We start from the raw sequence: 17,498 nt of genomic DNA on the forward strand, positions 1-17,498 counted from the left end.
AGTGTACTTTGTAATAGTTTAGTTATTAGTTTTGTGAAACATTTTTGTTTCGTAAAATCCATAACTACTGCTTTCAGATGGTGGTGAGGATCGTGTCGGTGTAGGCTGTAACGCAAGCTTTTTAGCCTGAACGTACAACCTGTAATACCGGCGCTATGAAAATCTCACACAAAAATGTCATTTTGTTTTAGTGCGGAATGGACGTTGCGTTATAGGCCATTACGCTGTACGCCGTAGCGCAACACTTGTAATCTAGCCGAATGTCAGTAAAGCTGGATGTTAAAGGGACACTAAGAAGTCAAAATTAAAATTTAATGATTCAGATAGAGCATGCAGTTTTAAGAGACTATTTACTTCCATTATCAAATTGCACGCAATCTCTTTACAGGGAGTGCAGAATTATTAGGCAAGTTGTATTTTTGAGGATTAATTTTATTATTGAACAACAACCATGTTCTCAATGAACCCAAAAAACTCATTAATATCAAAGCTGAATAGTTTTGGAAGTAGTTTTTAGTTTGTTTTTAGTTATAGCTATTTTAGGGGGATATCTGTGTGTGCAGGTGACTATTACTGTGCATAATTATTAGGCAACTTAACAAAAACAAATATATACCCATTTCAATTACAGGTAGCCCTCAGTTTACGCCGGGGTTAGGTTCCAGAAGGAATGGTTGTAAATCGAAACCGTTGTAAATTGAAACCCAGTTTATAATGTAAGTCAATTGGAAGTGAGGGAGTTAGGTTCCAGGCCCCTCTCAAAATTGTCATAAGTAACACCTAATACATTATTTTTAAAGCTTTGAAATGAAGACTTTACATGCTAAACAGCATTATAAACCTAATAAAATAATCACACAACACAGAATATATAACTAAAGTAAGTTAAATTAACAAAAACATTTGCTAAACAGCATTTTAAACCTAATAAAGTAATCACACAACACAGACTTTACTTGCATTTTTCTGCAAACAGTTCTTTCTATGCATTCCAATCTGGACTAATTTATAGACAGGAAGATCTTGTTCCTTTGAAATCTGATCAATAGCTCAGGTCTGGTTAAACAGATTAATTTCAGCTTGCTTGGCTTGCATATATTTGCTGCAACACAAGCAGACAGCTCCACCTACTGGCTTTTTTAATCAATGCACTGCTTCTCAATGCTTTTCAATAGCAGTCACATGACTGAAAAAAAGGTTGTTATTCTGAAACAGTGCAAATTGAACCGTTGTAAACCGAGGGCCACCTGTATTTATTTTTACCAGTGAAACCAATATAACATCTCAACATTCACAAATATACATTTCTGACATTCAAAAACAAAACAAAAACAAATCAGTGACCAATATAGCCACCTTTCTTTGCAAGGACACTCAAAAGCCTGCCATCCATGAATTCTGTCAGTGTTTTGATCTGTTCACCATCAACATTGCGTGCAGCAGCAACCACAGCCTCCCAGACACTGTTCAGAGAGGTGTACTGTTTTCCCTCCTTGTAAATCTCACATTTGATGATTGACCACAGGTTCTCAATGGGGTTCAGATCAGGTGAACAAGGAGGCCATGTCATTAGATTTTCTTCTTTTATACCCTTTCTTGCCAGCCACGCTGTGGAGTACTTGGACGCGTGTGATGGAGCATTGTCCTGCATGAAAATCATGTTTTTCTTGAAGGATGCAGACTTCTTCCTGTACCACTGCTTGAAGAAGGTGTCTTCCAGAAACTGGCAGTAGGACTAGGAGTTGAGCTTGACTGCATCCTCAACCCGAAAAGGCCCCAAAAGCTCATCTTTGATGATACCAGCCCAAACCAGTACTCCACCTCCACCTTGCTGGCGTCTGAGTCGGACTGGAGCTCTCTGCCCTTTACCAATCCAGCCACGGGCCCATCCATCTGGCCCATCAAGACTCACTCTCATTTCATCAGTCCATAAAACCTTAGAAAAATCAGTCTTGAGATATTTCTTGGCCCAGTCTTGACGTTTCAGCTTGTGTGTCTTGTTCAGTGGTGGTCGTCTTTCAGCCTTTCTTACCTTGGCCATGTCTCTGAGTATTGCACACCTTGTGCTTTTGGGCACTCCAGTGATGTTGCAGCTCTGAAATATGGCCAAACTGGTGGCAAGTGGCATCTTGGCAGCTGCATGCTTGACTTTTCTCAGTTCATGGGCAGTTATTTTGCGCCTTGGTTTTTCCACACGCTTCTTGCGACCCTGTTGACTATTTTGAATGAAACGCTTGATTGTTCGATGATCACGCTTCAGAAGCTTTGCAATTTTAAGAGTGCTGCATCCCTCTGCAAGATATCTCACTATTTTTTACTTTTCTGAGCCTGTCAAGTCCTTCTTTTGACCCATTTTGCCAAAGGAAAGGAAGTTGCCTAATAATTATGCACACCTGATATAGGGTGTTGATGTCATTAGACCACACCCCTTCTCATTACAGAGATGCACATCACCTAATATGCTTAATTGGTAGTAGGCTTTCGAGCCTATACAGCTTGGAGTAAGACAACATGCATAAAGAGGATGATGTGGTCAAAATACTCATTTGCCTAATAATTCTGCACTCCCTGTATATGCACACTTTCTGAGGCACTGGCTCCTACTGAATTCACATTGTGTACATATATGAGTCTGTGATTGGCTGATGGCTGTCACATGGTATAGGGACAGAAGTAAATTTGAAATTTGTCAGACTTAGTGCTATTGCATTCAATTTTATTATGTATTTGTTGATTGTTGTATTAAGTGTTCTTTATCAATGTATGTCGTCTTTTCTTCTCTATTTCTTTATTTTGTAGGCACAGCAAGTCCTACAGAGACTCGGTCATCCCCTTCTCCATCACCCAGCCCTGTAGAGCAGGAGTGTAGTCCTCCTGAGCCACTTATCTTGAACTTAGAAAGCACTAAAGAAAATCAGCAGCCAGAGAGCAGGTCCGCTTCATCACTGAGTGGCAGAACCTTCCCCAGTCATCAGACGGCAGCAGCAGGTATTCAGGAAATAGTCGCCATGTCTCCTGAACTAGACACCTACTCCATCACCAAGAAGGTTAAAGAGGTGCTGACGGACAATAATTTAGGTAATGAGCAGAAACAAGTTTGTTTGTGTGTGCCTGTGTGCAAGTGCCAATGTTCCTGTGTGTGTGCCTGTGTGTGTGCCAGTGCGTATGTTTCTGTGTGTGTGTGCCAGTGCGTATGTTTCTGTCTGTGTGTATGTCTGTGTGTGTGCCAGTGCGTATGTTTCTGTCTGTGTGTGTGCCTGTGTGCAAGTGCGTAAGTTCCTGTGTGTGTGTGTGTGTGCCTGTGTGTGTGTCAGTGCGTATGTTTCTGTGTGTGTGTGTCAGTGCGTATGTTCCTGTGTGTGTGTGTGCCTGTGTGTATGCTTCTGTGTGTGTGTCTGTGTGTGTGTGCCAGTGCGTATGTTTCTGTGTGTGTGTCTATGTGTGTGTGTGCCTGTGTGTGCCAGTGCCTATGTTTCTGTGTGTGTCTGTGTGTGTATGCAAACAGCATCTTACTGGATGTGTATCTGATTTCTTTCCATAGTGGTAATTTAGCTAGGGATCATTAATCACAATTGTTAATAATATTTCCTGTTTGGTTATCTTCATTTTGCGCCAAGATAAATAACCTCTCTGCAGTCTTTCATATCAAGGACAGCTTAAAAGGGTCAATATATCCTGGACATTATGACACATTTTGGTTTGTAGTCACAGGAAACTTCCTTAAAATGTATTCTTAGCCGCAGAAAGATGATTACAAAGTTGAAATTTCTATAGGCTGTTCAGTGTGTCACATTCACAAACTGTTCTGCAAGAACATAGGTTCACTTTTTCCTGTTGTCACAAGTAGAGAATAAATTACATTTCTTTGTTTTCTGTTTACAACAATTTACACCAGTAACATTTTCTTAAAAGTAAACTAATCAACTCTTAAAAGAGCTCTTAAAAGTAATTTTCTTAATAAAGAACTCTTAATAGAGTGATAATTTTAGAGTACAAATATAATATTTAGTCTTAAAGGTTATTTAATATGAGGAATTTTAGATCCTTAATCTGACTTGTAAAGTGCGTATATATATATATATATATATATATATATATATATGTATATTTATGCAATATTTTCTGATTTTATCCCAGAGTGACAATATAGCATACGTCCATAAAGTATATCTGTTTATTTACACAGCTTTTATGGCTCATTTGAGGAATTAACAATTAAACTCTAACTAATCCAGATATATACACGTTATGTCTTCTTGACCATGCAAGGCATAAATTATATGAAATCTGGCTTATTATTTAGCTAAAAAGGGGCTTACAATGTACAAATTATAGCTATGGGATTAAATATTTCTATATTATATTAATAGATAGAACTGACTAAGTTCTAGTTTAAAATATTGCATAAATACACATATAGATGAGGAACTGATAAATAACCCAATATAATAAGACTCTTAAAATTACTGTTGGTTTCAAAATACACAATTATTTATTAGGTCAGCTATAAAACATAAAATGACACAATATTCAATGCATAGGCCTAAAGACAATAACAATTAACATTTACTTACAAATATACATTTACACAAACATACATGACATGGGTACCTTGAGATTATTTTGTGGACAAATTCTTTCAGCTAGCTCTGGTCTGTGTCCTATCCTCTCTCCTTCTGACTTCTCTCTTCACTCTTGACTAACTGACTACATCTACTACTATATATTCAATCCTTGCCCCACCTGTTAGTATTACTCTTGATACCATTGGTTCATTTGTTCCCGCCTCACCATATTTGGAAGACTGAATGCCATTGGTCCTAGCTGTTTACATGTAAATAGGGGCTATTGGAGTGGGTGATACCTATAAATCATATGGCTTGGACAGCTGTTGTGATTGTAAGGTCAGATGTTCCTTTATCCATGATAACCTGTTATTTACCATCCACACCCCAACAGGTACATGAAAGACTCCTATTTACATGTAAACAGTTGGTGACTCTTTATGAATGGGAATAAGCCTGAGAAAATAACTCCTTATTTACCATCTCCTGATTCTCTTTGAGATAGACAGGGCATGGTAAACAAAAAGGCTTGTATAGCTTCTGTTCTTGAGACAGGGCAGTAAACAAAAGACTTCATAGCTTTTGTAACTGAAAATAGAGCATAGAAAGATAGACAGCTTCTATATTTCTCATGGCTAATATGATGACTAGAATATTATACAAATACATAAATATGCTCATGCATACAATATATAGATTGAAATGGAACTATAACATAAGCACATTGCCAAACTGTAACAGTCCCCCGCTTTGTGGCCTTGAAAGCTTTAGCCAATGGCCACACATTATGTATCTTGCTTATGTATTTCTCCCATGATCAGACCCTTACTAGACAACCTATGCATTATTACAAAGTATTATGTACAGTATCCTGCTATAACTCATGGTAATGTGTTCCGTGAGATGAAGTTTAATTTAGCAAAGATTAACACGACTAGCCAATAGCATTAATTATGCTATTTTACACTGGTGCTGGCATCTGGAAGCTTGGTATCCTTATGTAAGACAAGATCTGTACATCTATCAGTCCATTTTGTACGTCTTAAACACCTTCTTGTACAAACGTTTGTTATGAGGGCAAAGGCGCGTATACACTTTCGTATTGGAACAGGTTTTCTTTCCTTTTTCCACAGGGGCCTGCTCGGTAAGTGGTGATATTTTAGTAAACTGTTATCACCTTGCAGCGCCACAAGTCCATTTTTTTAGTATATGCACATGCAAGTAAAGGGTTTCGAATTCAGTGGAAATGTTGTGAACACAGGAACCTGTGGTGGCCTCTTCTCATGCTGTAGTCACCGTGAAATGATGTGGGTCCCTGGCTCTGTAACATGAATGTACCCCTTTTGATGATCCACTTGCATAGCTGCACTATACTTCCTTCAGGGATGATGGTAGTGTCTTTGTGATAGGTTGTGACAGGATCTTGAATCTTCCATCTTCCTTCTGTCTCTGGGATGTTATTTTCTATCTTGAAGTAATATCATCAGCAGAGAAGTCCCAGATCTACACAGCACATCTTCAGTAGTTAAAAAAAAACTTGCTTGGCAGAATCAAAGCTATTGACAGTGGTGTTGGTATCCCAAATCTTGGAGAGGCAAATACTGCCATTATTCTCCTGAGAATTACATTCTCTTTTGACATTCATCTCACACCTGATAGGTTTGAACACAAAACCATATAGGTTATAACTGAAAAATCAACATATTTATGTTACTCCGATTAAAATATTAACCAACATATAAACACAACAAAATAAAACAAAAATAATTCCCTACACCTTCTACACTAAGTATTAAAACAAAAGCATTACTCACTCTATGTCAATATGCCTATAATACACTTTAAACCAGATGTCTACCTGACTTCCCTAAAATGGTCTAACACCTATTATGTATATTATTTTATATCATAGTATTCATGATGTTTTTAAGGTCATAAATGTACTGGGTAAGACACATTTCTATCAGAACCTCAATATCTTATAGAGATGGTATTAAAAACTGGAATCCCACTTTGCTTTAATAAATATATATAACTAATCATTAGGATTTGTGGATAATTAATCTTTTCCTCAGGCTTTAATAATAAAGAGGAAAAATAAATTTAGTTAATGTTTGGTTTTTAATGGGAAAGGGATACCATCCTATATGGAGATATTGAGCTTCTGTTAATTATTTATATTGAATGGAAGTTCTGCATGATAAAGTAGGTCTGAATTAAAATTTATCATAACATATTTAAAAACTAAATTAAGATACACATATTTACAACTTTCAGTGAGAACATGCTGCAATGCTGCTTTTTGCTTTGGTTACTACAGTAAGTCTATCCAAAGAATGCCCATTAATTGTGATACAAATTATTATTAACAGGCATAGTATATCAGTACAATAACTATAATGAAATATCATTGTAGATGTTGTTTCTGCGTTTCTGCTCAGCTGTTGGGATTCTGAGGAAGCATTTACAGATATCCATCACTGGTTTTCGATTTTTCTAGAAAAACAAACAAAACAAATGTAATTACTTTTCTAATTGAACAACTATTATTTACATTTTGGAAACATCTCTTGGACATCCCTCTCTTAAATTTTATAGTAGTGCTCTAAAGCAATCCAAAATATTTTGAGCACATAATATTGTTAAAATCATTTAAGATTATTTTTCCCAGGGGTGTGATAACATGCTATTTTGATCTCAGGTCTGTGACAAAAACAAACAATGGAGTGAGATCTTTCCAAATTAAAAAATAAACAGGAAGAACATTTTGTAAACATGCTGGGAGACAAAGGGTGAATGTGCCTCAGGACCACCAATAGGTAGTTCTATTCTAAGGTAGGCACACCCTATTTTAACTGTTTAACAATTTAACAAACAAGTGCCCAGACAGGAGGACACTTCCCTGAAAGACATCTCTCTCCCCCCCCTTGGGCCCAATGTTTGTTTAGAACTAATTAAAAGCTGTAGTAGTTCCAAGAACAATGGTAATACAATTATACTCACCATTGCTGTAAAAATACCACCCATCTCTGTAAGAAAGATTCCTCCATGCTTCTCTTCGTTACATGTGTTGGGTTGGAGCTGAAAAATACTCTTTGTAGAAAATAGATTTAGATCATGTAACCATTTTGCATATGATTTTTGGGAACCATGGGATGTATCAAAACTCCAAGTGTACCTCTGTTTTTCCAAGAAATGAGGAAAAACAGGTTTACATGGTAGATCATAACAATACTGTTTTTCTTTAAAACCATTAATTGTATCCATGATTTCCACCCATCTGTTGCTCTGTAAATCATTTGTTAATATGTCAAGTTCCAAAACCTTAACTACAATATCTGTTTTAGTTCTTAATGCATTCCCCAAACATATTTTGAAGAGATCCATGTTCTCATTTTTAAGCAAATCACTGCAGATATCATTGTGTAACTGTGGCATTTTTACAATATAATTTGGTAATTTAGATACACATGTATCACACTCTTTTTGAGCTGTGCAATTTTGGCCTGAATTTGCTATAAAACTTGAATTGGGCATTGTAGTAATTAAAATTGGTGTGGAGTGGTTGTTAGATACAGTATTTGAACTATTGCCTCTGGTAGCAGGGCATAACACAGGTGTTGCTAGAAAAACAGGGATTTCACCTATGTTTACTGAATTCACTGTATCTTTTAAACTAAAATTGATTGTTTTATCAGTTTTGTCAAATAAAATTACATTCCTTGTCTCCCCCACTTTGTCACAGTTATTCAATGAATATGTTTGGGTGGATGCATCTTTTTTCAAAGTTTGTAGCAAATGAGTATTTTGTACACTTTGTGATTGTGTAAGTTTATTTTGGATAACTTTATTTACACTAATTATATTATCCATTTCATTTTCTGTTTTAATCAATTTTTCCTTACACATTTTAAGTTCTGTTTGTGCAGTAGCACAGTTCTCATCACTTTTTTCTTTTAAGCATTTTATTTCATCATTAAGTGATGTTAAGAAACTGACTTTACATTCCAATTTGTCAATTTCTTTTTCTTTCTGGTCAATTTCTTTTTGTTTGAGAATTAAATTTTCATTAGAATTGTGAAGGGCGTCATTTAAAACTTCTATTTTGGCATTCATTGCCAAGCATGCAGCAAACATACTTGCTACTGCTCTGCCCTTTAATTTTTTACTTTTTTTAGAGAAAGTCATCTCTTTTTCAAATAAATCCTGGACATATTTCCAAGGATTCTCTTTTTCATGAACATCACAAGCAAAATCTTTACTTTTGTAACTTGTGATGTAAGTAACTACAAAACTTTCTAATGCAGATATTGTAGCCATCTTGGAAAAAAACTCAAACAAAATGATAATAAAAAAAAATCAAATAACAAAATTTTTTTTCCTTAATTATGTACTACTTGTAATACCATTAATTGCCAAAACAAACAAAAAAATCAAAAATAAAAAATCAAAGGCAAGACAAGTTAGTAGAGGGAAACCTTTTCAATATTAATAAAACAAAGCTTCCCTTTGCTTAGCCGGCAACAATATTTATTTATTAATTCAAAAGAAACGTTTCAAATTTAATCCTCTTGAGGGATTTTACTGGTTCAAAATGAAGCCAGAAATAAGCTTATTTTGTGGCATTTGAATAAATGTGGTTTTATGACTGTTGAACGGCTGGAGCAGCCTGAATTCGTCCTAATAATCTTCTATGGTCACAACCATAGCTAGAAATTGTTGTAAATGAATACCAACAGTTAAACTATATTTGTTTTAAATGATGAGGATTCTTTGAATAGAAGTAAACGTTCCAACAAGGTATTACTATTAGCTCAATAAACAGAATATTAATTCAGTTATTGCTGGTGGCTGCCTCAGCCTGAACACTGCTAATAGCCTCACCATACGTGTAAAGCGTATATGCCGGATAAAATATCTTAATGGAGACGCAAATTTCTATTACCTGAAGTGGCCGCCAACTCTTAAAGTAATAATTTTAAATTAACTCTTAAAAGAGCTCTTAAAAGTAATTTTCTTAATAAAGAACTCTTAATAGAGTGATAATTTTAGAGTACAAATATAATATTTAGTCTTAAAGGTTATTTAATATGAGGAATTTTAGATCCTTAATCTGACTTGTAAAGTGCGTATATATATATATATATATATATATATATATATATATATATATATATATATATATATATATGTATATTTATGCAATATTTTCTGATTTTATCCCAGAGTGACAATATAGCATACGTCCATAAAGTATATCTGTTTATTTACACAGCTTTTATGGCTCATTTGAGGAATTAACAATTAAACTCTAACTAATCCAGATATATACACGTTATGTCTTCTTGACCATGCAAGGCATAAATTATATGAAATCTGGCTTATTATTTAGCTAAAAAGGGGCTTACAATGTACAAATTATAGCTATGGGATTAAATATTTCTATATTATATTAATAGATAGAACTGACTAAGTTCTAGTTTAAAATATTGCATAAATACACATATAGATGAGGAACTGATAAATAACCCAATATAATAAGACTCTTAAAATTACTGTTGGTTTCAAAATACACAATTATTTATTAGGTCAGCTATAAAACATAAAATGACACAATATTCAATGCATAGGCCTAAAGACAATAACAATTAACATTTACTTACAAATATACATTTACACAAACATACATGACATAGGTACCTTGAGATTATTTTGTGGACAAATTCTTTCAGCTAGCTCTGGTCTGTGTCCTATCCTCTCTCCTTCTGACTTCTCTCTTCACTCTTGACTAACTGACTACATCTACTACTATATATTCAATCCTTGCCCCACCTGTTAGTATTACTCTTGATACCATTGGTTCATTTGTTCCCGCCTCACCATATTTGGAAGACTGAATGCCATTGGTCCTAGCTGTTTACATGTAAATAGGGGCTATTGGAGTGGGTGATACCTATAAATCATATGGCTTGGACAGCTGTTGTGATTGTAAGGTCAGATGTTCCTTTATCCATGATAACCTGTTATTTACCATCCACACCCCAACAGGTACATGAAAGACTCCTATTTACATGTAAACAGTTGGTGACTCTTTATGAATGGGAATAAGCCTGAGAAAATAACTCCTTATTTACCATCTCCTGATTCTCTTTGAGATAGACAGGGCATGGTAAACAAAAAGGCTTGTATAGCTTCTGTTCTTGAGACAGGGCAGTAAACAAAAGACTTCATAGCTTTTGTAACTGAAAATAGAGCATAGAAAGATAGACAGCTTCTATATTTCTCATGGCTAATATGATGACTAGAATATTATACAAATACATAAATATGCTCATGCATACAATATATAGATTGAAATGGAACTATAACATAAGCACATTGCCAAACTGTAACAATTTGTATAATTTTTCTTTTTTTATACTCAGAGCTTACAACAAAACCTTCACTCAGTAAGCTTGTGCAAGTCAATTATAGTTCTTAAATGTTAATGACATTAAGCCCACCCTGTATTTAAATACACCTTATATGCTCTCAGTACAGGACTGTTTAAATAGATCTCAGTGATTCTGTTACAAAATAAACATTATGCAGCAGCACATTTGTTTGACATCATTTTGTTGTTGTTGTTTTTTTACAGTCTGCACAATTCCACAACTCTGTTATTAATTTCAAACATTGGTGTCTTAGAACACATGATAATTAATAATAATGTTTATAATACTTTATAATTACTCTTTTCAAGGTCAAAGGTTATTTGGAGAGAGCATTCTGGGACTTACTCAGGGTTCTGTATCAGACCTTCTCTCAAGGCCTAAACCGTGGCACAAGCTTAGTCTGAAAGGCAGAGAGCCATTTGTACGTATGCAGCTCTGGTTAAGTGATCCACATAACATTGAAAAACTGAGGGACATGAAGAAAATAGAAAAGAAAGGTGAGTTCTCAGATATTGGCATCACGGCGTCCAAAATTAATTGTAGCATCAAATATTAAAGAAAAATGCAGCATGTAGGTGATTCAGATATAACAGGCAGCTTTCATATCATTGTATAACACTGAATATTGCACCCACAGCTTCAGTGCTATATCTGAAGCTGCTATTAGGAGAACTAGATGTTTGAGACAGGATGTTGCTACTCTGAATACAAAATAAGAAAATTAATAAAGCAGAAACCAAGGTTCAGAAGTAAAAGAATATATGAAACTGGCAAGTGGACTAGGTGTTATCATATCTGTATATGTTTTATACATGTACTTTAAAGTGAAGGTAAACTTTGGTGAATGAAAGCCCGTTTTTTAAAAATACTATTAAAAACAGGGGCACTTGTTTACAAAGTTTACAAAGCAGCCATTTTGATTAAAAACTTACCTTTTTTTCTTTTCACAGCCGGAGCAGCTTCCCCCTCCTGGAAATCCTCTCTTCACACGTCAGTAATGACTAATCCGGCTTCCTCTAATCACGGCTTTCCCCCCAGGGTAGTCATTGCCTGAGGCCATGCTGTGATTGGAGGAAGCCGGATTAGTCATTGCTGACGTGTGAAGAGAGGATTTCCAGGAGGGGTAAAGCTGCTCTGGCTGTGAAAAGAAAAAAAGGTAAGTTTTGAATCAAAACGGCTGCTTTGTAAACTTTGATGAATGAAAGTCCCCCTGTTTTTAATAGTATTTTTAAAAAACGGGCTTTCATTCATCAAAGTTTACCTTCACTTTAAAAAAACTGAAGATACAGATGGATAGATATAGAGACACACAGAGAAATTTGTACTATGCACTATGTTTCCCCTAACAAATCTTTTATGCATACTTTGTAGCTTATCTGAAGCGACGATATGGACTCACTGGTGGCTCAGACAGTGAGTCTTCCAATACTAGAACAGACTGTGCAAGTCCTGGCCTCCATCTGCAGGAATACAGTCTTCTTCAGATGAAGAAACCGAGGGTGGTGCTAGCGTTGGAAGAGAAGGAAGCTCTAAAGAAAGCTTATCAACTAGAGCCGTATCCCTCACAGCAAACTATTGAGATGCTCTCCCTCCAACTAAACCTTAAGACAAATACAGTGATCAACTGGTTCCATAACTACAGGTAAGACTCTGTCTACACCAGTTACTTGCAGGTCAGGAAGTAGAACCCTAAAATGAAGAACTATGTGTATTACGAATATTTTGGAAGCAGCATTAGAATTGGCATTTTTATTATAATAAGATGTATTTGTGTGTGTGTTAGTGATGTGGATTGCTGTACAGTATTTGTGTGTGTCTTCATACAAACCAAAGTTACATGTACCTGAAAAACAGGGTATAATATTAATCAGACTGGCAAAATTAATCTATACCTGCTTCAGGGTTCTGTTCCCGAAGGAGCTGCTGCTAAACGAATCAACGTAAAATTAACCTACGCATATAATGCAAGTCAATGGGAAGCCAATGAGTACCTCTTAAAACTCGAGCTTTCTATTATAAAATGTAAAACTATTAACTAAATAAACTTGCAAATTATAAATAAACCTAAAATATGTTACATTTTCCAAAATATTGAGAAAATAATAACACTGCATCTGGAATGCATACTGCCTACTGTAAAGTTTGGTGAAAGAGGGATAATGGTTTTTAAACAACACAATACTAATGCTTTAACTTGGCAAGAGTTCAGAAATCAATATTTGGTGGAATAACCCTAATATTCAATCACAGCTTTCATGCGTCTTAGCATGCTCTCTGTCACGCTGTTCCTCCGGTCTCGGCCGCTGCTCTGATACATTGTCATGGCCGTTGCCATGGATGCGGCGGTTGCTTCAGGCGCACGGCGGTGGCGTCATCGCCACACCTGTGCTCTCCTTGGCGCGAATCCTGTTCCTATGTAAGTACCTCAGTTGCTTACATCTTTGCCCAAGTATAGGTGTTACTGTGTGTGCTCCAGGGTGCTTAATTACTCCTGAATTGCCTTATCATTACTGAACGCTGCCTGTCTGACCACTCTGCTGTTTAACCCCGGAATAGCTGGCATGCCTTATTGTTACTGAACGCTGCCTGTCTGACGTCTCTGCTGTTTAAAACCTGAATTGTTGGATTGCCTTTCTGTTGCCGGACTCTGTCTCTGACCATTCTTTGCCTTACCCTTATTGCCATGAAGGACTACCCAGTCTAACGTGCGTACTGCTTACCTCATTTGTTAAACTCTCACTTTGTTCTGGGATATTTCCTTATCTTTCCACTTGACGCTGGGATAAGAAGACTACTGGCCAAGTTTGGTCTGATAGGGAAATATCCCACGAGCATTACACTCTCCAGCAGTCTTTCACATTCCAGTTGGGTGATATTATGCTACTCCTGGCACAAAAATTCAAGCAGCTTGACGTTGTTTGATGGTTTGTGACCATCCATCTTCCTCTTCATCAGATTGCAGAGGTTTTCAATGGGGTTCAGGTCTGGAGATTGGGCTGGCCATGACAGAGTCTTGATCTGGTGGTCCTCCATCCACACCTTGACTGACCTGGCTGTGTGGCATGGAGCATTGTCCTGCTGGAGAAAACAATCCTCAGATTTGGGGAACATATTCAGAGCGGAAGGAAGCAAGTTTTCTTACAGCATAACCTTGTACGTGGCTTGATTCGTGTGTCCTTCACAAAGATAAATCTGACCTGTTCCAACCCTTGTGAAGCACCTCCAGATCATCACTGATCCTCCACCAAATCTCACAAAAAGTGTGAGGCACTGCGGCTTGTAGGCCTCTCCAGGTCTCCGTCTAACCATTAGACAACCAGGTGTTGAGCAATGCTGAAAATTGGTCTCATCAGGGAAGATCATCTGGAATCAGGCAGATTTATCCTTGTGAAAACTTGCTTCCTTCTGTTCTGACAATGTTCCCCAACGCTGAGAATTTATTTTTCCAGCAGGACAATGCTCCATGTCACACAGCCACAGTGACGCTTCTATCTGTCACACTTGAAGGGCCGTGTTACTGTTCCACAGCATAGATTCTGGTAAGATTGTTTCATTTGTTTATACATGTATGATAACGCAAGAAGACAGGGTCACAGTGTGACTCCTTTTATCTGTATAGAATCAAGTTAATATCTCCTGAGGAGAGGGGGGTTATTGAACAGTGGGGAATAATCTTATATGTTTATTTGATTTTATGCTGCTTTTATGTGTGAGATGTTATGGGCTCATAGGTTGTTATGGAATATACAGGTTTCACTTTCACTTTGAGAGCTGTGCAGCTTACAAGTTTGGTGCGCTTTTTCTCATAGCAGAGACAGTCCTGCATTGCGCAGTTTTCATTCCCTCTTTCCTGACCGGGTCACAAATCTCTGTACTGTCTGGGTCATAGGAGGTGGGGAATGCCCCAGCCATTAGGCTATAAGGGTGCCATTTTTGTGAATAAAATAAGATTGTTTCATTTTCTATAGTTCTACGCTTAGTGCACTAGCGACGGAGGATTCTGTTACTTTAGAGGGTACTGCCTCTATTCCTAAAGAGTAATTCCTGTTTATATTGTGAGGAGGCCTTAGATCTGCCCTCTCAATTATGTTCCATATGCCTTGATAATGTGATAATGTCAAACATGTTTGATACCACTGAGCCGCCCCCCTCTGAGGAGTTGTCGTCCAGTGAGGTGTGTACCCTACATTCTTCTCTCTCTACACATGCAGTTTCCCGTAGCATTGCTGATCCTCCATCTGGAGGGGGCCTTGAACGCTTTACCTCGCTCTGCCAAAAGCAAGCAAAAGGTTACATATTGCACTCCTTCCCAGAGTACATTAGATAATTTATGGATTTAACTGTTACGGTTATCCAAGGATGAAGTTCTTTCTGGGACTTCAGAGTATGAACATTCTGGGTCTGCTGCCTCTAAATCTCCGGCTGCGGAGGAACCAGACTTTAGTTTTAGGAATTTGCGCTCTCTTCAAAAGGAAGTTTTTGGCGAATTCAGAGGTTCCAGAGGCCAAATTGCCTGATGAACCTTTGATTCCTAAATTGGATAGAGTTTGAGGACAGGGTGGTACCTTATCCTTTCCTGCTCCTTTTAGATGAATGGGACAGGTTTGGATTCCTTTTTCCCCTCTTCTCCCTTTAACAAATTGTTCCCGGTCCTGGACTCTCTATGGAGTTGTGAGGTTCCATCCCTAAAAGAGATAGCGCTATCTTCGCCCTTGCTAAATGTACTACTGTCCCGCTTAAGGATAGCTCTTCGTTTTAGGAACCCATGGATAAAAGATTAAAACTCTGTTAAGAAGGATGTTTCAACATACGGGATATTTGTTTTTCAACCGGCGGCTGTTGCCGCGGTTGCTGGAGCAGTTACCTATTGTTGCAACGCCTTACGGGATTTGATCGAGAGGGAGGGTCCTCTAGACAGTCCTCAGGAAAGAATTAAGGCCTTGAGGGTGCTAATTCTTTTATCTGTGATGCTAATATGCAGATTATTCGTCTGAATGCTACGGCTTCAGATTTTTCTGTACAGGCCCATTGGGCTCTAGCTGAAGTCATGGTCTGTGGATACGACTTCTAAGTCTAGACTTCTTTCCCTCCCCTTTCAGGGAATGATTTTGTTTGGTCCAGGCCTGGACTCAATTATCTCTACGGTCACAGGGGGCAAGGGTTCCCTCCTACCGCAAGAGAATATGAACTAGTCTAAGGGACAATTTTCGTTCTTTTCATTCTGATAAAGCCCATGTCAGCAGTCCTCCGCTAGGCCAGAGCAAAACAAGAGCTCTTGAATGCCGGCTCAGTCCTGGAATACATCCAAGCAGAGCAAGAAGCCCGCCGAGTCTAAGTCGGCATGAATGGGCAGTCCCTGGTCCTCTTCTGGATCGTGTAGGGGCAGTCTGTCATTTTTTTGAGTCGCTTGGTTCAGGGATGTGCAGGATCCATGGGTCCTGGAGGTCATGGCACAGGGTTACATGGTAGGTTTCAAGTCTCAGCCATCCAAGGGCAGATTCTTCCTCTCTCTCCTGTCTTTCTGATCAGAAAGGAGGAGAGCCTTTCTGGGGTGCGTATGGGATCTGTCCTCTTAAGATTTATTGTCCCGGTGCCTATCGCAGTGAGAGGTTTCAGATACTATTCAAACTTTTTCGTGGTCCCGAAGAAGGAGGGAACTTTTCGTCCGATTCTGGACCTAAAGTGATTAAACAAGTTTTTAAATGTCCCCTCGTTTAAGATGGAGACAATAGGTCCATTCATCCCCACGTTCGAGAAGGGCAGTTCGTGACCACGATAGTTCTGAAGGATGCTCCCTTCACGTACCAATCCTCAAGGACCTCTTCCAGTTCCTAAGGTTTGCGTTCCTGGACCAGCACTTCCAGTTTATTGCACTTCCGTTTGGTCTAGCTACGGCTCCAAAAAAATTTTTCGGAGAGTGGACCATTCGGAATCCCTCCTCTATCTTCTTCGATCCCATGGATGAAAGATAAATAGAGAGTTCTCTTGTATCAAGTACCAGGATAGAAATTATGGGTACTATGTTAGAATGGGAACCAGAGACGTTGCAAGGTAGCTTCAACATGTCTTGCTTTCCGGAACTCCTTAAGGTCCTCGGTGGCTCGTGTATGGAGGTGATTGGTCTCATGGTGTCCAGCATGGACATCATTCCTTTGCCAGGTTTCATTTCAGACTGTTGCAACTGCGCATGCTGAAGCAGTGGAACGGCGATCATTGAATCTGTCTCAACAGATTTCTCTGGACAGCCAATCGAGAGATCCACTCTCTTGGTGTTTTTTGTCCGGATCACTTGTCCTGAGGGACGTCCGTCTTAAGACCATCCTGGGTGATTGTAACTACTGTTGCGAGTCTGTCAGGATGGGGAGCTGTTTGGGGTGCCAGGGAGGCACAGGGCCTTTGGACTCAGGAGGAAAGCTCCCTCTCGATCTCATTTTGGATCTTCAGGCAATATACAATGCTCTCAAGGCAGGCTTGGGCTCTGCTGGGTTTGTCCCAGTTT

General features: G+C 38.1%; 1 protein-coding gene across 1 annotated transcript in view; it reads left to right on the top strand.

The window, feature by feature from the left end:
• CUX2 (cut like homeobox 2) overlaps positions 1-17,498 on the top strand; it is a 142,571-nt gene that overhangs the window by 116,387 nt on the left and 8,686 nt on the right. The window contains exons 12-14 of the mRNA XM_053701709.1: positions 2,800-3,078; positions 11,308-11,496; positions 12,371-12,641. Coding sequence (XP_053557684.1) covers positions 2,800-3,078; positions 11,308-11,496; positions 12,371-12,641 — 739 coding nt within the window. The remainder of the gene's footprint in view (positions 1-2,799; positions 3,079-11,307; positions 11,497-12,370; positions 12,642-17,498) is intronic.

The sequence above is a fragment of the Bombina bombina genome, chromosome 2 (assembly GCF_027579735.1).
Source record: "Bombina bombina isolate aBomBom1 chromosome 2, aBomBom1.pri, whole genome shotgun sequence".
NCBI lineage: Eukaryota > Metazoa > Chordata > Amphibia > Anura > Bombinatoridae > Bombina > Bombina bombina.